Below are 26,368 nucleotides of genomic sequence, written 5' to 3'. Positions count from 1 at the left end.
ACGACCTGGAGGGCCACACAATCCCCATCTCTGTGTTTGTGTGCCTGCTTTCAAAGAAAAATCACCTCCATCCCCTACACTACATGAACAAATTCAGCAGCAACAGCAGGGGCACTCAGGTGAGCTCCACAAAAATGAGCAGGAAAAACAAATTTCTCTTATGGGAAAAAATTTACCTTCTTGCTCCATATATATGATACATTCCTGCCCCCCCTCCCCATGCATCTTCCTACATCTGACTTATAGTTCCATCCATGGGCTACCATAGCCTTCTCCAACCTTGTTCCCTTCAGAAGCATTGCATTGACTTACATAAACCCCAGACACTGTGACCATTGTATGATGGGATCTGCACCCCAACATATCTGAGGAGCACCCAGTTGTGGAAGTCAGGATGCAGCTACACTGTAGAAATAATGCAGTTTGACACCTCTTTAATTGCCATGGCTCCATCCTACAGAATCCTGGGATTTATAGTTTTATGAGCCACAAGCACTCTGGCAGAGAAGGCTAAAGACCTTGTAAAACTACAAATGTCAGGATTCCATAGGATGGAGCTACGACATTAAAAGTAGTGTCAAACTGCATTATTTCTACAGTATAGATGCACCCAATGCCACTCTGTCTCTCTTCAATGGTATCTTAAGGTATCAGTTACAATATCAAAGTAGTAACTTTACATACTAGGCTGAGTAAAAATCTCTGTTGTAATAGGCACTCTTAGTGCTTACAGCTTGCATTTAGCAGGACCGTAAGAGTCTGCTCTTCTTTATTTGCCATGTAACTGCAAACCTATCTCTTTCTCAAGCTATAGGGACAGATGACAGAACTGAGAAAGTTAATTTTTAAGTAATTACAGTGGGCTCTTGGTATCCGCAGGGGATTGGTTCCAAGACCCCTTCATGGATATCAAAATTTGTGGATGCTCAAGTCCCATTAAATACAATGGCATAGTAAAATGGTATCCTTTATAAAATAGCAAAATCAAGGTTTGTTTTTTGGAATGTATATATTTTAAAGATATTTTCAAGATGCAGATGCTTGAATCTGTGGATAAAAATTCTGTGGATATGGAGGGCTGACTGTAGTTATAGTTACAGTTCTAATTTCACAGAAATAGTTGCCATTGCATTTAAAATAATTTAATTTACCATTTCTCAAAAGTAGGTATAATAATTACTTTTAGTTAAATTAAAAGCCCATCCAAATGCAGCAGCACAAAGTACTGTATACTGCAAAACAACTCCTGAACCAGGTGATATTCCTCCTCTATCAATTTACTGAGGTTATAATCCTGCGACAATTAAATTAACAAACAGTACAGCTACACTATAAAAAAGAATAATTTATTACTGTTGATGTTGTTTGTTTATATAGCATCGATGTATTTACAAGTAAAACAATAACAACAAAACAAAACCCAACAACTGCCAAAATCTTACCATTTAAATTTTATCTTCTGTTAAGTTACAGTCATAATGTAACGTCATACCTTTATGTTTAGAAGAAAGGATCTAGGTATATGTAACTTTTTATTTGTTGCAAGTTACTTTCAAGCTCTGACAGGTTATTCACTGGAAATAAGTGGAAGTCTGTCAAATTGTAATCAAAGCCTCCAAATGTCCTTGGAGACATTAAAAACAAGCAACCATATTTTTTGTTCTTTCTTGCTCACCCTGTAAATCTTAAAGCTTAAGATTAGTCTTTAGTTCTAATACTGGCAGGTATTTACAAGAGACAGATGAAGTAAAGGAGCCATCTGGTGGTGAAGCCATGAATGTGCCAACACATAAGGTATAATGCAGACAGGGAGAAGACTTTATTGATGACCAGCCACAGCTTTGAAGGCATGGGTTCACATAAGTTCACATTTCAACAATGACAAAACCATCACGAAATAGAGGATCAATATTGTTTATTCCTCACAATATTAGTGCACTGCAAAACAACAATGATAAATAATAATAATACTTGAGTCTGAAACAGAAGAGGGAAATACCACTGGACATCCACTGGGGTTTCGTTCCAGGATCTGCTGTGGACACCAAATTCCACGGATGCTCAAATCCCACTAAATAATGTGTTGTAGTGAAATGGTTTCCATTACATAAAATAGCAAAATCTAGGCTTGCTTTTTGGAATTTATATACATTTTAAAATATTTTCAAGCCATGGATGGTTTAATCTGTGGATAAGGAATCCATAGATATGAAGTACCAATTGTACTCTATTTATGGGACATAGTCATAACAAGAATTACAGCTGGTTACTCCTTGGTTCCTGGTATCAAATGAATATTGCAGTTTCATAGTCACATCAGCACCCACGCACACTGTGCCATATGAAGTGCCCTTTCTTGGGCACATGGGGGAGAAGGTCAAGCATTTCAGGCTCAATGCACACAATCAAGCTTGTCCAATTTATTAATTTTAGCATTGTGACCACATTTTGATGACTTATTACTGATAAGCTTCACACAAACACAAAGTAGCAACTATATTCCAGTCATAATTTTAAAAACAAAACAAAACAAGAAAGCCTTGAAGAGCACAAGATCTGCCCTTGCCCCCACCATCCTCCTACCTTTCTCAAAGCAGAGAGGCTTTCTATGCAATGGGAAGCTCTTCTCTTAAGGGTCAGTTACAACATAATGTTATCCAGTTCTTTTGGCCTCCAGCTTGCATAAAACATTGCGCATCAAAGAACCAAGCCATGCATTTTTCAGGAGCTACACCTGAAGAGCTCCTGCTAAATTTTTAAACAATATAAGCTCTATTGTCAAGCACATAGAAGAGCACTAATACATCTAAATGTTTTGCATGATCTTGCTCTTTCATGCTCAATGAAGAGCTGATTTTTTATACAGATGTACTTCATTACTTAACAAAGAATGTTCTTTCACAAAGGCTTTTTACTTCCCCCACCCTCCATTTTCTTCCTTGTGTCTAGTTTGAAGGTTTTTTTTAGTAGCACCAGCATTGGGAGAGTGGTGAAGGAGGGCTGGAGAAACACAAACTGTTGGTGCCAGGTTGCAGTAGCATGTCTGCAATGAACAAGGCAACACACAAAGCTTGAGCCAGGAAAGAATGGGATACTACTATTTGTTGTTGATAATTGCCCTCATGTCGATGCTGACATGGCGACCCTGTGGTTGAGACATCTCCAAGACCTCTGTCCTCCACTGCTCTGCTCAGATCTTGTAGTTTCATGGCTGTGACCTCCATGATTGAATTCATCTCATGATGTGGCCAAAGTATGACAACCTCAGATTGGTCATCTTGGCTACGATTCTGCTGTCTTATTAAAGCCACTTGTGCCTGATGACCACAGGCAAAGGAAAGGTCAGCTGCCTCCAGAATCCCTCACTGATCATGTGTGAACAAGAAAACAGAGAGTAAAGAGGAGGCCACATAAGCCTGCCTCCCCAGCTTGTTAAATAATTATATAATAATCATAATAATAATTATATAAATTAAATTAAATGGGTATATCTATAAGTTTGGTCATCAAAACAAAAATCATAAAGTTGAAGCTGGTAAAAGACAAAGTCCTCCCTGGATGCATTTTGGGGGGGGGGCTTCAAGTAGAGGGTTCAAAATGGTCACCCTGCCCCACCCCACACACTCTTGCAATTCTTAACCAGACCTGGCTGTTTCACTTCACCTGTGCATATTGTTTAGTTCTGAATAAAAAGTTTGTCTTCTTCTTTGTTCTTTTAGTAGGGTTGGAACCTATCCCTAGTCTTTCAATGTCAATTTTACCTCTGGTAGCAAATGAACACATCTGCTTTGTTCACTGAGGTATATCTGTATGCCATAACTATCCTGAGATTATCGTAGGTATGTGGGTGTCCATGCAAAGAATAAACATCTTATTTTGACTGGTAGTACTGTACTGAGAAAATGCACCTGCTGTTAAGCATAAATGAGGAGCCTGGTGATATCAAAGCTATGGTTATCTTCATTCTAAGACTGCAAGGCCAAAACCACACTGAGTACCAGGCCAGCAGATTGGAAAGACTCCACCTGAATTATGCCACAGGACTGTGGAAAGTATGGAGGAGCCAGCCTATTAGCAGGTTCAGGGGGCAAGACTGTTTCTAAGCATCAGACCAGGAGTGTCACAGACAAGGGAATCACTTGCCTAAGGTCTGGGTGAGCTGTGCTACCAAAGAGCCCCAAGAGACCTAAGAGCTTTAGATTTTCCTGCTTGTACTGGGTGTCAACATCTAGGTTTTCCAGTTTGTACTGGATATAAAGTCCATTACAAAGCTTGTTTGTACTGGATATTAACATACTGGGTATCAATGTCTAAGGCCTAAAGCCCTTACATTTTCCTGTTTGTACTGGGTATCAATACAGTATCTGGGTTTTCTTGTTTGTACTAAGTATCAATGTCTAGGTTTTCCTCTTTGTACTAGGTATCAACAGTAAGGCCTAAGAGCCTTAGAGTTTCCAGTTTGTACTGGATATCAACTGCTAGTCTTCTCAGTATTTTTAGAATAGTCTTTTTTGCATTGGTTCTTAGGTGTAAAACAGCAATTCAGAGAAGCTTCTCTGTTGCTTTCTATTTTAAGGAGTTTATCGCATTCAGGAATAAACTGATTTACTGCTGGCGTTTTCAATCCTAATTCGAGATGCATCTGGGTATTACCACATGGAAAATGCCACCAACTGGCTACATCCTGCCTAAAACCCAGCTAAAATCCACACTCAGCTGGAGAATTTGCAAAGTCAGGAAGCTCCTGACTTTGTAAATTGGCCAGCCGAGCACAGCTTCTAGCTGGGTTTTAGGTGGAATCCAGCTGAGCAGTGGCTTCGGGGGAATTTTCCACATGATAATACCCGGCTGCATCCTGAATTAGGATTGAAAACAGCAGTGATAAAACAGTTTATTCTTGAATGTGATAAACTCCTTAATTCCATTTACATCTTTCAATAGAGCTCTTTTATAGAACTCAGGGTGCCTCTATAAGCAGCCACCCAACAAACATACTTCAGTATGTTTAATAGTCATGTCAAAATTAGGATTTTCAGCCGGCATAACTTGGATAGCATTGCTGAACTTTCTAAAATCCTTCCAAAGAGAAGTATCTTTCACATCTGGCCTTCTTTGGCATGCATAGTACTTTTCTACCCCACTTTATCCTCACAACTATCCTGCATATTGGGTCAAACTCAGAGAATATGACTGAGCCAAGGTTACTCAATAAGTTTTATTGTGCAAATTGCAATCCAGCACTCTAATCATTAAACCTCATTGTCTTATTTTTCCTTGGCCTTCAGAAGTACCTCAGCCATCCATGTGGACAATTTTGGATTTTGCAGTAATTTGGATTATGGAATTCCAGATAAGGGATACTCAACCTGTAATATTTTGTAGTCTCATCTTCTTACCTAGAGATAGTCAACTAATTACCATTGAAAGATAAAGCTATAAGGAGCATCCCCAGTTTTGTTATTTGGATTAGGTGTCACTTTGTATATCAAAGTATGGATATATATTAAATACATTACCATTCTTAATTAGAGGTAGCAAATACTGCAGGAATCTTATCTATCTTATTAAATCTGGTGCATCAGCAGAGATGATGGATAGATTTAGCAACTGGAGATGTGGACCATACCCATCAGGGCTGAACACTGAACTGCTTTCTCTGGCTAACATAGAGCCAAAGGAAAAGAGAATGGGCTTTTTACTGACCAGTGACTTTGGATTTCTTTGTGACAGTAGCCTACTCTTGCTGACTGAGTGGGAGCTTCTAGAATGAATTACCAACCTGCTGTCCCTGTATTTCACTAGACATGTTTCACAAGGACCTTTAGTTTCTGAATCTCCACTCATCAAATGCCAATGGTGCAGAGATTCTCGAGTCTAATCCTGTATTAGATCCTTTTCCAATCAACTAGGGGAAGAATCTAACCAATGGCACTAGGTGAAGAAAAAACAGAATTAAAATCAGACACCACCACCTGTGAGTGGCTCCATGCTCATAGTCCTTCATATTCTTGCAAAAAGTACACACTCTGATGAGTCCACACAGACTCGAGCCAATCTACAGGTCCTCTGACCCCACACTTCTTTCTTCACTGTGTGACAAGGAAAATCCCACAAGAGAAATAGAGTCAAAAACATGAAAACGTCAATTGATGTCTGGAAGCAAGCATTCCTTCCCAGTTATGTCTGCTGAGCTGGAAAGGGCCACACAGTTGAACTCCACCCAGGTGCTTCTAGGGCAGCAGGCACTGCCACCAGGAAGCTGGAAGGCACATAGCCCCTCTGTCCATTCACCTCCACCAGGCTCCACTCTTTGCTCCCCTTCTTATCATGTGGTTCCAGCACAGTCACCGGCTGCCCTGCCTGCAAGGTGACTTCATGACTGCTCCGGGCAGTAAATGTGTATGCAGCTATTATCTAAGGAAAGGAGAGAGAGAGAGAGAGAGATGCAATTATAGTTCAGCTCAATGAAAAGAAACAGGAATGGTGACTCAACCTGCGGTAACCCATGATACCCTCTCGACTCTTTTTAGAGAAATATTCCCCAATTAGATTAAGATACTTGATAGCCTATAATTTTGACTATTTAATTTCTTATTTTAGATAATTTTATTGAATATTTATGATTGTAATTGAATGTTTTAACTGTTTTTATACTGTATTATGACGTTTGTCACAATTTTACCTGATGTGAACCGCTTTGATCTCAAGGAAAAGCGGTATATAAATAAACAGTTTATTGTTATTGTTATTATTATATTTTGTTATCTTTGCCAAGAAAGCAAATGGTTTCTCCTCCATTCAGGTAGACTGGTTGCTGAATACAGTATCTGAGGACAGCAAGTGTCTCAGTGCAGGATCTCCAAATGAAGCATCCCCAGCAGGTAGGTGTCCAGCCTCTTTTGGAAAATATCCACAGGAGACTCCACCACCTCTCTAAGCAATTGATTTCATTGCTGAACATCTGTTACTAACAAGAAAATCCTTCTCATGTTCAGTCGTAATTTACTGTCCTGTAATTTCAGACTATTAGACCAGGTCTTATTCTCTGGAGCAGCAGAGAACAGGCCTGTCCCCTCCTCTCCTTGACAGCCCTTGAAGTATTTAAACAAGACAATCATGCCACCCTTCAATTTTCTTTTCACCAAGTGGAACATTCTCAGCTCCTTCAGTCTTCTCTTGTATGTTTTGTTCTCCATACTCTTTGTCACCATTGTTAACCTTCTCTGAACCTGCTCCAACTTGTTTATATACTTCTTAAAATGAAGCATCCCGAACTGAACACAGTACTCCAGAAGAGGCCTGACCAATGAAGAATATAGGGGGGGCTATTACTTCCTTTGTGCATAATTTCAGATGGAGGCACTATTTGTGTGGATGATGAAAATATGAGAATGTATCCAACACAGGCATTTGAGTTGCAAACATTAACAACCTTAAGGGAGTTCAACAACATTAGGGAGTTCTTTGCATTTGAGAATAAAGGTATTTCCATACTGTTAGTCACTTGACATCACTCTGCTTTAGTTTCCATTGTGAATTTGCCCTTTGCTTACCTATACTTGACGTCCTCTCACATCTACCCAACATTTCTTTCTCTGCAGTAGAACATGGCTCAGTACTATGGCAATGTAACTGGCTGTTACAAAATTATGCTGCCAATGGTTAGACCTTACTTGACAAGATCATCCTTTTTATAAAATGTCCAGACATTCACTTAGGAGGAATGCACATGTTTGCATGTTGAAATGACCCTGCTGAAATACTAAGCTGCAGCACAACAAATGAAATATCATCATGTTCCACTCCCAACCATAAATTGACTGCATGTATCTGTTCCACCGTGTACCGCAAAAAATAAAGAAAATAACATTCATTGCTGAAGGGGTTCTTTTCTACTCACACGTAAAGCTGGAGTATTAAAATTTTCTGACGGACTAGGAGTTGGAGGCAAGTTGTACAAATGATGTAACTTCTCAGCACCATCACTGTCAGTCATCACCTGTGATCTGGGCTTTGGATTTGGGACTACATGATATCGTTGCAGTTTTCCAGGGGGGACATAGCCTCGTGGGCCTGCATGATACATGAAACAAACATGACCACATAACTCAAGGAAAGCTATTTCAATGGCTAATCTGCTTCACATTAAGAAGATGAGAGTGCTATGAATAATATGCCATTTCCAGGAGAACTTTGGTGGACAAAATTAAAGGCTTGGTGGCAGCAGCACTGTTGCTACCCAGCAGCTAGTATATGGAGGTCTCCTGATTTGATACTGGAAGGAAGATGTATATCCATCATGACTACAAGGAATTGACAGCGATCCATCTTTCATAACCATGAAAAGCTTTATGAAATTCATATTTGCTTTAGCTGTAGTTAGTCATTAGTGAAAGTTGAACTAGAATCAGACAAAATATTTTCCAATTCCACTCTTTAAGATCTTGTCTAGTTCTTTCATTGCTGCCCTTCTCATTCCTAGTCTTCTGATTTCTTGACTGCAGTCTTCATTCTGATCAACGCTTGATCCAACATATAGGAAGTCTTTAACTATTACAATCTCCATGGTCATTATTTTTGTTTTCTTTATGTTCAGCAGTAAGCCTGCTTTTGCACTCTTTGACATTCCTCAGTAATCATTCCAAATCTGTGATGTTTTTCACTAGTACAGTAGTATGGTGTCATCTGTATATCTTAGGTTGTTACTGTTTTTTCCTCCTATCTTCACTCCTCTTTTTTGTAAGTCTAAACCTGCTCTTGTATTTCCTGCATACAAGCTGAACAAGTAGAGTGATAAAATGCAGCCTTACCTGACCCCCTTGCCAATTGGGAAACATTATGTTTCTCCATATTCTGATCTAACAGTATCCTTTTGCCTTCAGTACAGATTTCTCATCAAGATTATCAAACGTAGTGCATTCCGAGGCCTTTGAGAGAAACCCATTGCTTTTTTATCTATGCAGTTTTTGCTATAGTCTATAAAACACATGCTGATTTTCTTCAGGAATTCCTTAGTGTGCTCCATTAACCATCATATGTTGGCAATATGGTTCCTAGAGCCTCTTCCTTTCCTGAACCCTGCTTGCACCTTTGGGATTTCTCTCTCCATATGTGATGGTAGTTTCTATTGCAGAATTTTTGAGCATAATTTTGCTTGTGTGGGAAATTAATGCTACAGTCTGATAGTTGCGGCAATCTTTTGTATCTCCTTTTTTGTGAATGGGAATGAATATTGATCATTTCCAGTCTGTTGGCCACTATTTTGTTTTCCATATTTGTTGGCATATTTTACTTAGCACTAGTGTTGATTCTTTAGAGCTACCATATTTAAAAAACAAAAAAGAAGACACATTTATTGATTACTTCAAACCACAAATGATTATGACAACTCTCACTCTGAATACCCTTACTGTACAAATTTTAGCTCTGAAAAAAGGATATGTCTAGGGAAAGGAAGATGTATGGTAACCATATTTTAATGCCATGTTAGATAACCATGCATACTGTACTTGGATGAACACATTTTGTGCATGCATGCCATGTCAACATTCTGTGATAAGTCCCCTAGTTCTTGTCCTAAATATCTACCTGAAGCCAATCAAATAAAAGGTTGATGGTTATATAGTAACCTTCACAGTACCTCCAGTGTCCACCAGCCATCGATTAGGGTTGCCCTTAGTGTCCTTGTCATGTAACAGTGCCACAATCTGCCCCCTTTGCAGTGTCAAGTCCATGTCTTTGCTGCCGTTGATGTTGCTTGTCACCTGGTATAGCTTGTCTGAGCCATGTTTGTTCATAAGCAAAACGACCTTCCTCTCCTCTGTGGTATTAAGAGACTGTTGAAGAGCAGAAAGAGAAGTGGGTCAGAAGCATCCTTCTCCTGAAAACCGTGCTACTAAGTGAGTAGACTGGAGGAGGAGTAAGGGTAAACAGTGTACAGCAGCATTCTTTATCCTAGAATAAAATCTTGCAAGCTGTAGAGATTCTGAACTTTAACATTCAGGAAAGTACAGAGACAGGAGGTATCTTTGTGAGGGAAACAAACAATGGGCTTCTCTAAATGAGACAAATATGTAGGAAATTTGTATTATTTGTCGCTGTAATTCTCAGGGTTTTTTAAAATAGCCAAATAATGTTTCCATTGTCCCAGACTATTTTCTGGCAATTCCCAGCACCAACTGCAAAATTTTATTCCTATCATCAAGTGGGTTTCTTTTTAATTCTGAGACACTGCACAACAAAAAAGTATTCTTTGCTTTTCTCGCTCTTTCATTTTGTCTTAGAGTTATACAGTAAGCCCTCCATATTCGCAGTCTTCAGACTCATGGTTTTGATTATTCGCAGGGTCAAGGCTGCTAATGCAGGCATTCCTCCTCCCTTTCCCTGCCCAATTTCTCCTTGGAAAGCCCAGGGAGAGATTAGGAGGTGAAGGCAGGAAGTGCCTTGCTGCCCACCCAGATCCTTCCCCTCCCAAATCCTCTCCCTGATTAGCCCAAGGAGAGGATTGGGGAGGCAAAGGGTCTCGGAGGGCCAAGACACCTCTTGCCTTCTCCTCCCCATCCTCTCCTTAGGATGCCCAAGGAGCTGATAGGAGAGTAGAAGGATTTTGGAGGGGCCAAAACACCTCTTGCATTCTCTCCCCCATCATTTCCCTGTGCTGACAGATGGCCATCCAGCTTCTGTTTAAAAACCTCCAAAGAAGGAAACCCTACCACTCTCCAAGGCAGAGTGTTCCACTGTCAAACAGCTCTTAGGAAGTTCTTCCTAATGTTTAGGTGGAATCTCTTTTCTTGTAGTTTGAATCCACTGCTCTGTGTCTTGATCTCTGCAGCAGCAGAGAACAAGCTTACTTCATCCTCAATATGACATCCTTTCAAATACTGCTAGCAGGTCACCTCTTAACCTTTTCCTCTCTAGGCTAAATATACCCATCTCCCTAAGCTACTCCTCATAAAACATAGTTTACAGACCTTTCACCATTTTTGTCACACTCCTCTGGGCATGTTCCAGCTAGTCAATATCCTTGAATTGTGATGCTCAGAACTGGACACAGTATTCCAGGTTAAGTCTGACCAAAGCAGAATGGAGTGGCATTATTACTTCCCTCAATCCATGGCCCATGACAAATATTAATGTTTCAACCAGCTGGCATGCCACTGGGAATACTGGTGGTAAGCCAGTTGTGGTAATGTTAAGGAGCTTAACTGTCCCCAACTTGGTGTTCTCCAGATGTGCTGCACAACAATTCCTATCTTCCCCAGACAATGATTATGCTGGCTGGAGTGATAGAAGTTGTTCTACAAACACATCTGCCATGCTAGGAAAGGCTGCTTCAGTTTTACCCCATAGCATCATACCTGCACAACAGGGCTTGGTGTAACAGTCTCAAATTTCTTGTGGAAGGTGTAGAGTTGACCTTCAGCTTGGCTTAATGTTTCCTTCACCATCTTCCAAAACTCATCTGCAGGAAGATGCCTGTGTGGTAACTGCAAAGAGGAACCATAGACAATTAAATAGAGTCCTTTTGGAAACCAGAGAGAGAATATTGTTGAAAACAATAGCAGAAGATAAATATTAGATGTTCATAATTAACTTTTTTTAAAAAAAATAAAGATTTTATTTTAATTAAAATGTCCCTTGCATACTCCAGATTACTTCCAGTTTTGAAATATAAAAATTCCCTCTAACCTAAAACATGCTCCACAGAGGATATAGAAGTAGACATTTAAAATAAGCTTAATTATTTTTAAACAAATAATTGGAGGGTATGGTTTGCAAAAATGGCCTTTGTGGGTCCACATAAAGCTTGCAAGTTTAACTTTTCCTATCCCTTAAGTTATGCTGGCTGGGGAATTCTTGGAGGCTAAGTCCCTCAAAATTAACCTTTTCCAGTGCTAGTATGTTTACACTTGTCCCTCCATATTTGCTAGGATTAGGAGCACAAGACCCCTGTGAATATGGAAAAACAACAAATAACAAAAACACCATGTTTTTGCCTGAGAGGACACCTCTCTAGGAATCTCTAGGTCTTTCAGTGCAACTCTGGTCAACGTCCGACATACAGTACACTGACCATAGAACTGCACTGGAGGAGCTACAAATGCCTAGTAGAGTATTCTCTCTAGGAATCTCTAGGTCTTTCTGTGCAAATTTTAGTTAAAGTTGACCATAGAGTTGCACTGGAGGACCTAAATATTTCTAGAGAAAACATATTAATTAAATCTGTGAATAATCAAATCTGCAAATATGGAGGTATGAATGTATTTATTAAAGCAGTAAGAGGTTTTTAGGCCCAGAGCAGAGCTTTCTTGAGTGGTGGGCCGTACAGAATAAATAACTTCTAAGAAATCTGATAGTGCCTATATTTTCCATGGATGGTTGTTTTTTTTGGGGGGAGGGGTGACAGAATTTCACATCTCTGAAGATGTACATATTACACAGCGTACATCACCTGTAGCTTTTAGTGGCTTTGTGAATTTCAGGTTTATAGAAAGAGCACCTGTTGGGGTTAATATTATTGCTGTAAGACAGTGCCACTACATTTGATTATCATGACGAGAAATCTGTACTTATGACAAGAGTCTACAGTTAGAACAGAATATGGAGAAGCAGAGTGCTTCCCAATTGTCAAAGCAGTCAAACAAGGCTGCATTCTATCAACCTTTTTGTTCAGCTTGTACACAGAAAACATCATACAATGAGCAGGTTTAGACTCAGAAGAAAGAGGAGTAAAGATATACAAGTGAGCACTAAAGTCAGAATCATCCAAACCATTGTATTCCACATCACCATATATGGATGTGAGAGCTCACAGTGAATAAAGCAGACAGAAAGAAAATAAATTCATTTGAGATGTTTTGCTGGAAAAGAACGCTGAGGATATTGTGGATGGCCAAAAAGACCAACAAATGAGTTGTAGAGCAGATCATCTGACCTCTTCCTGGAAGCAAAGATGACAAGACTGAAGCTGCCATACTTTGGCCACATCATGAGAAGGCATGACTCACTAGAAAAGACAATAATGCTAGGAAAGGTAGAAGATAGTAGAGAAATGGAGACTGCATGCTAGATGGCTAGACTCTATCAGGGAGGTCACAGGCCTGAACTTACAGGACCTGAGCAGAACGGTAGAGGATAGGGAGTCTTGGAGATGTCTCATTCACAGGGTCACTATGAGTTGAGGTTGACTGGAAGACAGTTAACAACAACAAGAATCACCTTACACAATGCAAAAGCAAACAAGTTATTTCATTAATAAACAAAAAACAATGTGCATGCATCTATAGCTTTGTGAGCATAGGAGGTAGATTGCTTGCCATAACCAAATGGAAACAGAAACAGGGAGAAATTATAGATTCTGGCCTGGTAAATAATGAGCAATAAACAAATTGTGAGTGTGATGAAAGGCTTGCACAAGGATCTGAAACTGAATGAGGGTGAGAGAGGGATTCAACATTTGGGGAGCTCTTACAAGTTTTTGAACAATGCTGTTCCAGATAGATTCCTCAATGTTCAGGCAAAATTTTAAATGTATTGAAATGTGTCTTTGATTAGATTGAGGAGAAACAACTATCCAAAGAAAAGGCCTATAGCACCTCACAGACAGAATCAGAAGAACAGTTCTAGCTGTTTACTATACAATAGCAGAGTACAAGTCACTGTATGAGGCAGAGAAGATCAGTGAATTCTTTGCCCAGGAACACATCAAACCCTCATGAGGTCTGCAACTAACCACTGGAAGGGGGAAAAGTGTAGGTATTACAACTCGTGAAATCTGATTCCTTTCTCATATGCCTTTTTTTTTTTAGGGTGAAAAGGGACAGGGGTAGTATTTGCTGTTTTCCTGACAGTCTTCAACATATCACAGCAATCCCAAACCTGGATTTCTTGGATGTGCTGGGGTGTGACTAAGAGGTGTAACCTAAAATTGAATAAATATGCTAGCCTTTTCCTCCACACTGGCTTTGTCTTCCAAAAGACAATGGGTATGGGTAATTGTGGGCTCCAAAAACAATGGCCATACAACTATACCATCATACAATCCTCCTCATCCATTCTAGTTCTTTACCTGGACAATGGCTTCTTCTGTCTCCCGGAAAACCTGTTTAGCCAGGTCTTTCTGGATGGCCACAAAAGAAACCAGAATACGTCCCAACCACTGCAGGGCCACGCGAGTGAAAACAGGGAGCTCAGAAACAAGCAAGGAATTGATGGCAAGATAGGTATTCATGGCAGCTTCCTCTTCATATGTTACACTGCCTGTTTCATTCCGCTTTTCCTCCAGCTCCTCATAGTCCAGTTGCTTGTCCAAACGCTTCCTGATCAGTTTCTGAGGACCCTTCAGGGTCTCTGCCAAGTTGCAGAGTGGATGGTACACAAGGTAATCCAGACGTTTCTGCTGTCAGGGAGTAAAGACAAAGACATTTTTGAAAATGTGGTTTCCTCCACCTTATCAAGTCAATAGCAGAGCAGAGTTCTTGGAAGCTGAAGCTCAAGCTCAGCAGTATCACATCCCTTCTTGTGTTGCTCAAAATTATGGAGAAACTAGATGTGAAGAGCTTCTGCTTAAAAAGAACAAGGAACTTCTTAAGATTATCTGCAGTAATGTATCAGCTTCTGTTCATTAGGCAGCAGAACAACCCAGCCTGAAGGAACCCAGTCCCTACAATATTCTATCCAGGTTGAGTCTCTCTTATCTGAAATGATTGGGACCAGAAGTATTTGGTATTTGGGAGTTTTATGAATTTTGGAATATTTGCATATACATAATGAGATACCTTGGAGATGGGACCCAAGTCTAGACATGACATTCATTTATGTTTCATATACAGTTGAACCTCTGTATTCACAGGGGATCCATTCCAGACCTCCTTGCGGATACAAAAATCCACACATGCTCAAGTCCCATTCATTTTAATGTGGTGCAGCATGCCTGCACCTGCTATCATGCCTGCACCCTGGTGGCGCAGTGGGTAAATGCCTGTACTGCAGCCATTCACTCGAAACCACAAGGTTGCGAGTTCAAGACCAGCAAAAGGGCCCAAGCTCGACTCAGGCTTGCATCCTTCCGAGGTCGCTAAAATGAGTACCCAGACTGTTGGGGGCAAATTAGCTTACTTGCTCATTAGCTTACTTGCTGTTCACCGCTATGATCTTTGGAATAGCGGTATATAAATAAAACAAATTATTATTATTATTATTACCATGGTCACATATATGCGCTGCTATTTAACAAAAATAGGGGCTTGCTATCCACAGCTGGTTAAATCCACAGATGACAAGTCCGCCAATAAGGAGAGTGGACTGTATACACGTAGGCGGAAGGTAATTTTATACACAATATTTTTTCCATATTTTATTTATAACATTCATAATATACAAATACTTATATTAAAAAAGCTAATAGTCATATTTACACAATAATGATTTGATAACTGACTTAATCTTATGAAGTGTTGTTCTCCGTTAATCATTATTACTTTCCTTCCTTTTGACTCTTAACTTTATAGTCTATTATTTTCAATCTTGAGTATTATATAAAGTCAACCTGACAACAATAATTTTTAATTTTTATCACAGATAATTTTGTGTTGATCTGAATGTTAACTGTTTTAGACTTTCCAAGTGGAAAAGAAGAAAAAATAATATTCAAAAGATAAATTTGTAGAAGCTAAATACAACTTATCTTGAGTTTACAGTTAATTTAAATATGTCTATTCCCCATATCATAACAAGACACTATATTACCAGTCCCTGCCAGTTCTCCTTCCAGTAAATTGGACCCCATGTTTTTTCTGCATCAGTCATACACAATATTTTTTAATAATTCTGTGCATGAAACAAAGTTTGTGTACACTAAACCACCAGAAAGCAAAGGTGTCATTATCTCAGCAACCCATGTGGACAATTTAGGATTTTTGGAATATTTCGGATTTCATATTTCTGAATAAGGAAGACTCAACTTGTAGGAATATTTTGCAGCAGGGATGTGCAGCAGCATGTACCATCCATGTCATATGGGGAACATCAATGCACCATGTCCACTGCTGTCAAAATTGTTGGTGCAGATGATGGAAATAGCATGAACAGTGGTTTGAGGAGAGACCATTTTGGTGTAGCCTTTGGGAAGTTGCCTCTCCTTGTTTTACAGTACTGCAAAAAGAGAATTGATGCAATCAAACCAGAGCCTTCATGCTTGCACATTCAAGTAGATCTCATAGTGTAGCAGGTTCTCACTGGGAAACAAGCACCAACCAATAAGCTACTTGCAGATACAAAGGTTCTGAGGAAGGTAGGAGGCAAGGGAATTGCTTGCACTTTTTCAACACTGTACCTCTCTTACCAGGGGGAAAACCAGAAATAAAAGAGTACTTACAAACTCAGGGAAGACAGTGGTGTGGAGTTTTCCTGCAAGGTGACAATATAGCTGGGTAGTCTCTGCTCCTATTTCCAGTTCATTTTCATGTGGTTTAGAACTGAGGAACACCTAAGGGAGAAAGAACTGGACCTGAAGACATTAAAAATGACTCTGTTTGGAACATACCCATTGGCAAGAGTTGGATCAGATTCATGTGGGTACTCAGAAGAACACACACACCCCAAATAAAAAATCCACAGTTGGGCAACAACTTGATAAGGACCAACTAATGTCACTAAATATGAAACAGTGTTAAGTAAATGAAGCACCAGGCTCACAAATGAAACATCATTATTCATTATTGATATAATCCATGTTGCTCGTTAAAACCATTAAAGCAGGTCCCTAGTTAAAGCATACCATTTAAATCAGGCAAAGGAGGAGGAAATCAGTGGGAGGAAAAGAAGGGAAGGAAAAGAGAGTGGGAAATCAAATTTTAATTAATTTACTACTTGGCATTCTGCCTCTCTAAAACATAGGGCAGCTTATTGGATAGAACAACTAATAACTGACATTGAAAGAGAAGCTGGGAGTTATGTCAGTGATTCCTACAGGGAGAATGTATTTGTATTTCCTTCATAATACAGTGCATGTAGGTGGCTCAGTCTCCAGGTCAGAAGTTACTTTTTCTGTCCTTCTAACAAATTGTCATCTTCAATCACTCATTGTTGCCAGCCTGATTGTCTAACACTTGAAAACCTCCTGGATTCTATTGCTAAGCCCAAATCTAGAGAATTTGGGAAGCAATGGGCTATGATCATTCATTAACACTTTCGCCAACTGCCAGGCTAAAAACACAGTCAAATTTCCTCTCTATTTCTGTTTTTAGACTGCCCCCCCCCAAAAAAAACATAACCTACTTACAGAATCAGTGAATCAGACAGTGGCGGGTTACAAACCGCCAAAAAATACGTATTGAATACGTATTAGGGTTAGGAAGGGGCGGTGCTTCCGCACCCCCTAACCCTAATACGTAGTCAATACGTAAAAGATGGCGGCGCCCTTTCTACATGGGCGCCGCCATCTTTGCGTATTGGACGCACAGCATCCAGACGCGTCGCGCCGCTGCTGACGTAGCGAGCGCGCCCCTGGCGCCTCGCTACGTCGCAAACGCGACGCAAAAAGAAGCTCCATTTTGGAGCTTCTTTTTTCGGTCCGCGCGGGAGTCGGGCCGTTTGAAGGCTCCGGCTCCCCCGCGGACCTTCTGGCGGCGGCGCCAGACCGCTGCAAAGCGGCGGTCTGTACCCCGCCTAAGATTGCACAAAAAATGTACCACCAGTGCTCAGCAAGTGGCAACTGCATTTTTAGATACTGGTCTGAAGCCTCATTCTAAAGTAGTATTCAGTGGGAGGGGGGAGGGGGGGGGTATATATATAAAACCCTGAGACAAAAAATTATTTTGGCCCCCCAAAAATTCCAGGAGACAGTGCTTTGTGAAGTTCCCTCTTCTGTTTGTGCTTGCTTGATTCCACCAGACTTTCTTCTACTCCTTTTCTCAAGAGTAAGTTTCAATAACTGATAGAATTAGTTCTATCAGCATCTGCCAGATGCTGTGGAACTGCAGCTCTCAGCATCCCTTATCACTGGCTATGTCAACTCAGACTGATGGGAAGTGCAATCCAACAATATCTGTAGGGCCACAAGTTGCAAGTTGCTGACTTTTGATTTAATTCAGTGAAGCTTATCTCTGACATGCATAGAATCATTTCCTTCCTCTCACTTCTCTCACTAAAAAGATAGCATAAAAAAAACCCTTAAGCCTTTGGGTGCCTTTAAACATAGCACCTTTTTCGGGGGAAGGAGTTGTGAGACATCCTTTTCTTTATTTATTTTTTGGAAGGAATCCATTTTGGGGGGGGGAATTGCCTAGTATTTCAAAATATAGCTACATTGAGTAGCACTCTGCAACTTTCTAGTTTTAACAAAGTACACTCAATCGTTGCCTTTTCTTCAATACATCTTTAACACTACCATTTCAGATAAAATTACGTCATGAAGGAAGTTTTTGACTACTCTATAGAAATATTTTCCAGCCTGTAGATCAGGGGTGGGTAAAGTGTGACCCTCCTCAGTGTGGCCCCTCAACAATCCAAAAGCCCCTTATTGGACTGATTTTTTGGACATTTGGGGAGGGCAAAACTAGCCAAAATGTGCCTAAGCCACAATGTTTTGCTTCCTGTAACCCTTCAAAGCCCTCTAAACCTCACCAAAACATGGGGGGGGGGGGAGAAAAAACACCCCAAATCAGCTAAAACAGTAGCTGTAAGGAATATCGCATCACTTGGGCACACCAAAACATGTTGATGGGGTCCTCTGGGCAGCTGCAGGGTGGAAAAAAATAGCTCCTGTCCCAGCCCAGTTGCTTGCCCCTCTTGTAGATATTCAGCTATCAACTACTATAAAATGCTATGTGGCCTGGATAAGGGATAGAAGAAATATTTGAAAATAACCAAAAAATTGTCAGGTGTCAAGAAATACTGTTAAGATGAATCCTGAATCCTTATGAGAATCTTCACAGTGAAGGACTTATTCTGTGCAAAAATCACCAATAGTTGTTTTGTGCAAAAGCAAAACAAAAAAAACTGCATTTTCTGCACAAAAAATGCTCTAGTTGAGGACTTATTCTGAGCAAAATTCACACATGATTGATTTACATAGAAAACAGCATTTTCTGTGCAGGAAACAGCTTTTTCCACACATAAAATAGTACCATTACATAGAAATACAAACAGAAAATGCTGTTTATCTTCTGTACATCCATGTGCAAATATTGCACAGAATAAGTTCTGAACAGAAAATAGGTTCAAATAAAGATAGGATACAAAAACATTATGGTTGGCTAAGAAATGACCTTTCTCAATTCAGTATAGCTTTAGTCTTTATCTTAGGGTGACAAGTAAAATGAGCTTGTAAGAACCAGAGTCAAGGGAATGAATGAATGAATCTCTTCCCCCCCACCACCTCTCTCTCTCTCTCTCTCTCTCTTCCTTCTTTCCTTCCTTCATCATGGCAGACTCTCTCAGGAGGATGGAGATCACTCCTGCTGGATCTGTTGTTTGCACATTGTATTTTTGCTCTTTGACTGTGGTAAAGGAAAGACATATACAGGTGGATGAAAGGGAATGGCCAACAGAAATGAAAATACTGTTGCTAGTCTACCTATCAATGCATTTGTAGGCCAGGTCATTTCTTCTCATGTGTTATATTGTCCCAGAAGTTTATTCACATCTTGACAGGATTTCCCTGAGGTAATGATCTGCTGGAGCATGTTCATCTTGCCAAATCTCAAGGGTAGGAGATTCCAGTTCATGCAGAATATTGTAAACAGCTTAGCGGATACTCTCTGTTTTCTCTAATCTCATTAGCTTTTTACTCCTTTCCAATGGTTTTGCTCAAAAAGAATATCACAGCAATTAGATATACTTGTCAGTACAAAGCCCAATATGAAGGTGTAGTGGAGATGCTGTGGCATAGTTTGGTCACATTTTCTTTCTAAAGCTTGTATTGATGGAGGATGTCTCTGTTTGCTAGAGCTTAGGAGAAAGAGAAGAGTGGTGGAGCACTCTTGTTATTTTCTCCTCTCATCAAAAGTGTCACTATTTCTCAGAATCCTGAGTACCCATTGATACTAAGGGAAGGGGTGTTTTGAGAGGTAGGTTGTAAACTTAATTGCCATACTGGGGATAACAGATGTTCTTGGATGCAAGTCCTTTCAGCCTAGCCAGAGTAGACTCAAGTAAGGGGTAAGATGAATTTCAACCCAACAATATCTGGAGAGCTACAAATGGGCCACTGCATCTGTAGTGTATGTCTGAAATGTATGAAACTATAGCCAGGACAAAAAGGAACTACTGCATAGTACTGCAAATGAAATGTGCCAGACACTTGTTCACCCTGATCTGCTATACAAATCTATTTGGACTGGTGCATTCACTTGATGTGTGGCTTGGTAAAATCTAGGGGAAATCTCATCTAATGAGCCAGTGCATCTATCTCAACTTTTAAAACCTTGATATGGTGGGCACAACTTCAGTCATGATTATCTAAGACACTTTGTCGGAGAAGAAAGCAGTGCAAAATCCCTGCTTAGGTTTGCCATTTTTATGATCTAGCTTCTACATGTGAGAAAGAAAGATTACCTCTGTATTGGTAAGGAAAGATGTTACATTCTCCTTCAGATCAGTGACAGCTGATGCCAACCACTGGAACTTTTCTTCCAACTCATCAAACTCCTTGTCCTCTGTCTGAAGACCAGAAAAAGAAAGTTACATTATAGTTTTCACTATCATTTTGCCCCTGGGTAGTAAAGTATTAGCCTTGAACTCTAGGATGACAGGAAAAAGATGAAGCACTGAAAGGGCTTGCATGGTAGCAGCAGATAGTAGTGGATAGTGATGTCCATACGAGGGAAGGCGAGATTTCATTTGGTTTGCATTTTAGCACAAATTTATCATATCCTTTCATTCCTGAACCTCAATGTCAACTGGAAAGTAATTAGATGTCAAAAACCCATACTTTCTCCACACTTGCGAAGCAGTACACAAAAAACAATGTGCACAAAAAAATGCATGGACTTGAAACAATGCATGTAAAAATCGTATGCTTACAAAATAAGCACAAGCATGCTTTATCTAATAAAGACTTAGAGAAATACATAAATTTGAAAAACTGCTCACACAGATGCACAGAAAGCATTTGCATAGTTTGAAAAATGTGTATAAATTTTTCTGCAGAATAAAAAAATAAATCACCCCGATGCAGAACCAAGACGCAATGAATTTACCCATGGAAAATGAGAATCTAAGTAATATCAACCTTGACAGATTTTCTTAACCCTAGCAGGTGAACATGAATCATATCCTTAAATGTATATTGTAGGTTACAGGCACTGATGATGATGATGATGATAATTTATTTTATTTATATACCGCTATTCCAGAGATCATAGCAGTGAACAGCAAGTAAGCTAATTAGCAAGTAAGCTAATTAGCCCCCAACAGTCTGGGTACTCATTTTAGCGACCTCGGAAGGATGCAAGCCTGAGTCGAGCTTGGGCCCTTTTGCTGGTCTTGAACTCGCAACCTTGTGGTCTTGGTGAATGGCTGCAGTACAGGCATTTAACCACTGCGCCACCAGGATGATGATGATGTACACAAAACGTGTGCCTGTCACCTTCCAAGAAGCTTCCAGGAAATTAAATTTCATTCATGTTACATGCATACCCTGAGTCAGCATTCTCCAAAGGGATACTCTACTAGCACTGTAAAGTAAAACTCCCAAGCATATCCTATGGTCGTGGGTGGCATTAATTGTTCAAAATAGTCTTCCTCTGTACTTCTGAAGTGCTATGATGCCTAACTGGTAAAGTTTCCCAGCCATGCTCCTTAGACAAAGCTTGGGAAGTTACTTTTAAAAAGAATGGCTATATTCTGAATTCATCCATAATTGAATGGTAATAGGATGATGCTCTGGAACCTCACTTATAGCTGGTTTCAGCATGTGATTATATCACATCATCTTAAAAGTAACTTTTCAAGCTGAACAGCTAAGGTATGATAGTGAAAGGAATTAATTAGGTTTGCTAGGAAATGCTATTCCCACTGGATTTTCCCCCAGCTTCTGGATTTATTTTATTTTGCCACCAAGGATATTTCAATCCATTCCTGCACTTCAGAAGTCACATAGGCCAGGCTGCATTGCCCTGCAACTGCTGGTGAAAGTAAAAGATTGGTACTTCAGCTCAGTAGCATCAGGCTACTTATGGTCAGTTCCTGATAAAGGCTAGTCTTAAGCATAATCAAGACACTCCAGCATCCATAGAACAGCAATGGTGTTAAGCCTGATATTTTACAACAGGCAGTGTGATGAGGACAAGCAAATGCTTTGCATACTTTGAGGACAACATAAATGACTTGTGTTATCATACTCATTACACAAGACAGGAACACCCTCAGTCAGGTCACAAGCAGGTGTTGTTATACAATCTCTTCAGTGCAGATGTCATGATCCCAAAAATGATCTCATGTGCTCAGAGAGACTAAAATGTAATGGCTTATTGCTATTTATGAAGGAGCCTGAAGTCACCAGTGAGTTCAGTGTGATGGAATGGAAACTATGGGTGGAATGTGGGCACCTGAAGAACTCTCATTACCAAGAGAAGTCAGTCTCTATTTGTGTATGCTTGCCCTACACACACACACACACACATGTCCCACCACTCAAGGACACGACCAGGCATTCCACATACTTAATGAGAGTGGGACTAAACTGAAGCCAGGAAACAAGATGGGGATGCAAATGGCAGTATTCACCTTAGACACAATTCCAGCCTCATGCATGAAGAGGCGGCTCAGTCGTGTGGTCTTCTTGGCAATGGAGTGTGGGTTGAGACGAGCAAGCCGGTCCCGCAGAGTCAGGTACCCAGGTTTATTGTATTTATTTGCTATTCCCAGTCACATGGATTAGATGGAAAGAAAGAGGGGACACATTATACAAGGCTGGAAAGAAAGTCCTAGGTATCTGGCAGTACAGATATTGCACCACTGAGCCTTGTCCCAGATAAAAAGAGAAAGAGTGCCTTATGGTAGAAAAATTCCTTCTTTTGAATCATTCTGGTACTCCAGCTGTTTCTAAACATATTTTCAGCTCCCACTTGTTTTAACTTGGTTGTAAAGTCACCTTGGATGTTGAGAGAAAGGCAGGAAACAAATGAATTAAATAAACACATAACAAAAGCTATTCCCAGGTTTGAGACAATGCTAGTTAAGCCACCTCTCAGGAGGAAGCAAATATACTCTCAGCAAGCTATTGCACTCCTTCTGAAGCTTTGGCTAGAGATCCATAGATATTACGTCACACTGAGAGCCTGCCTGGTGTAGTGGCTGGACTGTTGGACTGGGATTTGTGGGATCCAGGGCTGGCTTCCAGGGAGAGTTCAGGTTTGATTTAGTCTAGGACCCAATTATTTGTCTTTTTGGGAAATGATTGGGTTCTAGAATTAATCAAGCCTGAACTCTCCCTGGAAGCCAAGATTACTAAATTGAGGCTGTTGTACTTTGGCCCCTTTATGAGAAAAAATTACTCATTAGAAAATTAGAAATTTATGCAGGGGAAGATAGAGGGCAGTAGAAAGAGAGGAAGACCACATGCCAGATGGATAGACTCGTGGGCCTGAGCCTACAGGACCTGAATAGAGAGGTAGAGGATGGGGAGCTTGGAGACTATTCATTCACAGGGTTGCCATTAGTTGAGGTTGATTCAAAGGCAGCTAACAACATCAAGGACTGCATCTGTACTGCAAAAATAATGCAGTTTTACACAACTTTAACTCCCATGGCTCAATGCTATGGGATCTTGGAATTTGTAGTTTGTTGTGGTATCAGAACTCTCTGACAAAAAGGGTAAATAGCTCACAGAACTACAAATCCCAGAATTCTAATGAACTATGGCAGTTAAAATGGTACCAAATTACATTGTTTTTCCAGTGAAGATGCAGATGCAGCCCAGGTTGGGGTCCCAATTAAGCCTCTCCTGCCTCACAGGATCATTATGCAGATACAGTACAGAGGAGAAGAGTCACACAAATTGCCTTGGATTCAAGGAAACGTAGAATATAAATACAATACATAATAAGTAACTGTCTATCTGAAGAAGTCAATACTAATAAGAGTCTAGATAAAATGCAACCTTGCTTATGATAGCAAGTCTTTTCCAATCCCTTCTGCTGCAAAATTCGCTTCATTTCTTCATCTGACAAATTATACTTAATCTCATGTTCAAGCTATTGATTTGCCAGCAATAGAACTCAAAAAACAAAACCATGCATTGAAAGGCATCTTCTCCTTGCAACAAAGGCTTTCCTCCATATCTGTGAGAAATCACCTATCTGAAAATAATGCTGTAGACCATGGTTAAGATCCAGAACTTTTTTTGAATTTTAGCATGTTAAATTTGTAAGTCACAAGCACTGGCTCAGAAAATTACTGAAAAAAATGATGTTAGGTTTATTTTTTCATCTCTATGGTTCCTTTGTTGGTACTTTCTTCATGCCATTGAGGCTGAGTTATCCTCAGATTAACCCACATAATCTAGACTACACTGTCCTGCCAAGTGATAGCAAGCATATATCACAAAGCAGGAATGGTGAAGCATTGTGTGTGTGTGTGTGTGTGTGTGTGTGTGTGTGTGTGTGTCTTCATTGTACCTGCCAATTTATGCGTATGGTGACCCCATGAATTTCATTGGGTTTTCTTAAGCAAGGAATACTCAGAGGTGGTTTTATCAGTTCCTTCCTCTGAAATATAGCCTACAGCACCCAGTATTCTTTGGTAGTCTCCCATCCAATTACTGACCAGGGCTGACCCTGGTTAACTTCCAATATCTAACAGAATCTGGTACCTTTGGGGTATTTAGGCCTTGGTAAACATTTGATCTTCCACATATTTCAAACTTGAACACCCACAAGTCCCCACCAGCATGGACTATCTTTAGGGATTAATTATGGGACTTGTAACCATAATATTTGGAGGGCCAAAGATTTAAGTGGAAAAAAATAGCTCCATGGCACTGAAACCAGCCATATGATACAGACCTCCTGCAGGTTCAGCTATGCAAGAGAAGGAACAAGAAAACAGTCATCCCTCACCTACTTCCTTTTGCCTTTTGTACTCATTGATATTGGCATTGACATCTGACATAGTAGAGGCTGCAGCCTGAAGGGCTCCATAGGCACTATCATTGTCTGGAGTGTTTTCCAAAATCTTCTGCAGCAGAAGTGGGTATTTTGTGATCCGTTGCACTGGCATCACCAGGAAGAAGCTCAGATCTGAAGCACTAGTGTGAGGCCTGTCCAAAAAAACACATATTAAAATTTTAATGGGGCTTCAGAACATTCTGGCCTGCCTCCAGCTGAGGGTCTGACTCCCTGAGTTTCTGTTATTAGAGCAGTAAGGGTTGTACCTCTTTGTGAATCACAGATCCTATGAATCACAGAGACCATGAACAAGACAAACAAGGTCACCAGGGCTAGCCTGAAGAGAGAGAGTCCTCCCTCCATGATAGCTGTCATCCTTTGGCCTGTGAGGGAGTGAACAGGCAGGCCCAGCTCCACCAGGGCTAGCCTGAAGAAGAGCCCTCCCCTCCCTCCAGTCAGTCCATCTGCCTTGGTCCAGGCCTCAGAGGGAAAGAATAATCACTGGACCTCATCCCCTTTCCCACCACCATTCCCTTCTCCTTTTGTGGCATGTATTTTAGATCGTAAGCTTGAGGGCAGGGAACTGTCTAATTAAAAATAATAATTGCAAGGCGCTCTGAGAGCCTTTAGGGCTGAAGAGTGGGGTATAAATGCCATAAAAAAAAGGTTGCTGTAGCTGTAACTGTGGTTCTCCAAGTGGTTATCTATCAACTCACACAACTCCCCCTCCTCCCCTCTGTGGTCTTACTCATCTTTAATACACAGTACCACTATGGTGGATAAGAACTAGTGGGATTTGAGCTGCAGTTGTCTAGAATGTGCATACTGGTAGGGGTGGGTGGGGGTGTGCAGCCAAAAGACCATTCAACTCTAGAAGTTGTCAAAGATGAGTATGCAGGCACAGAATGCATTGTGGATACTGGGAACTACCAGTAATCAGTTACAGCAGGAAGGTGAAACATTCCAGTCTTTGCACAGTCAACTTACACTCAAATTTTTAAATAGCAAAACTCCTGGAAATTCAAAGCTAGACATCAGTTGATACTAACCGGTATATGCCATATTCCAGTGATGTGTGTGGACACTGGCAGATTTACTCAGTCTGATTTGGAGAGTGTGTCTTTGCTTATTTGGAAAAGAAAATGGTCACTTCCATGCTCAGTCAATCAGAGAAGTGTCTCAGCCAGCTGAAGTGATGGAGTGACCCAAAGGGCACACATGCTTCCAGCCACTGACTGATGTCCTTGCCTCATTACACA

The 26,368-nt window shown here is 40.4% G+C and overlaps 1 protein-coding gene across 4 annotated transcripts in view; it reads right to left on the bottom strand.

Moving 5' to 3' along the window:
• Window positions 1–1,795: 1,795 nt before the first annotated feature.
• The window catches only part of ARHGEF37 (Rho guanine nucleotide exchange factor 37), a 49,166-nt gene continuing 24,593 nt past the window's right edge, over window positions 1,796–26,368 (bottom strand). For all 4 annotated transcript variants that reach the window (XM_042450165.1, XM_042450164.1, XM_042450166.1 and 1 more), the window contains 9 exons: window positions 25,062–25,261; window positions 22,729–22,859; window positions 20,557–20,661; window positions 16,376–16,486; window positions 14,069–14,398; window positions 11,358–11,486; window positions 9,641–9,836; window positions 7,901–8,073; window positions 1,796–6,414 (listed from right to left, as the gene is read on the bottom strand). In XM_042450165.1, coding sequence (XP_042306099.1) covers window positions 6,178–6,414; window positions 7,901–8,073; window positions 9,641–9,836; window positions 11,358–11,486; window positions 14,069–14,398; window positions 16,376–16,486; window positions 20,557–20,661; window positions 22,729–22,859; window positions 25,062–25,261 — 1,612 coding nt within the window. In that variant the 3' untranslated portion in view covers window positions 1,796–6,177. The remainder of the gene's footprint in view (window positions 6,415–7,900; window positions 8,074–9,640; window positions 9,837–11,357; window positions 11,487–14,068; window positions 14,399–16,375; window positions 16,487–20,556; window positions 20,662–22,728; window positions 22,860–25,061; window positions 25,262–26,368) is intronic.

This window comes from Sceloporus undulatus, chromosome 2 (assembly GCF_019175285.1).
Source record: "Sceloporus undulatus isolate JIND9_A2432 ecotype Alabama chromosome 2, SceUnd_v1.1, whole genome shotgun sequence".
Classification (NCBI taxonomy): Eukaryota; Metazoa; Chordata; class Lepidosauria; order Squamata; family Phrynosomatidae; genus Sceloporus; species Sceloporus undulatus.
The sequence above is the reverse complement of the archived record's forward strand: the minus strand, read 5'-3'. Positions and strand labels throughout refer to the sequence as shown.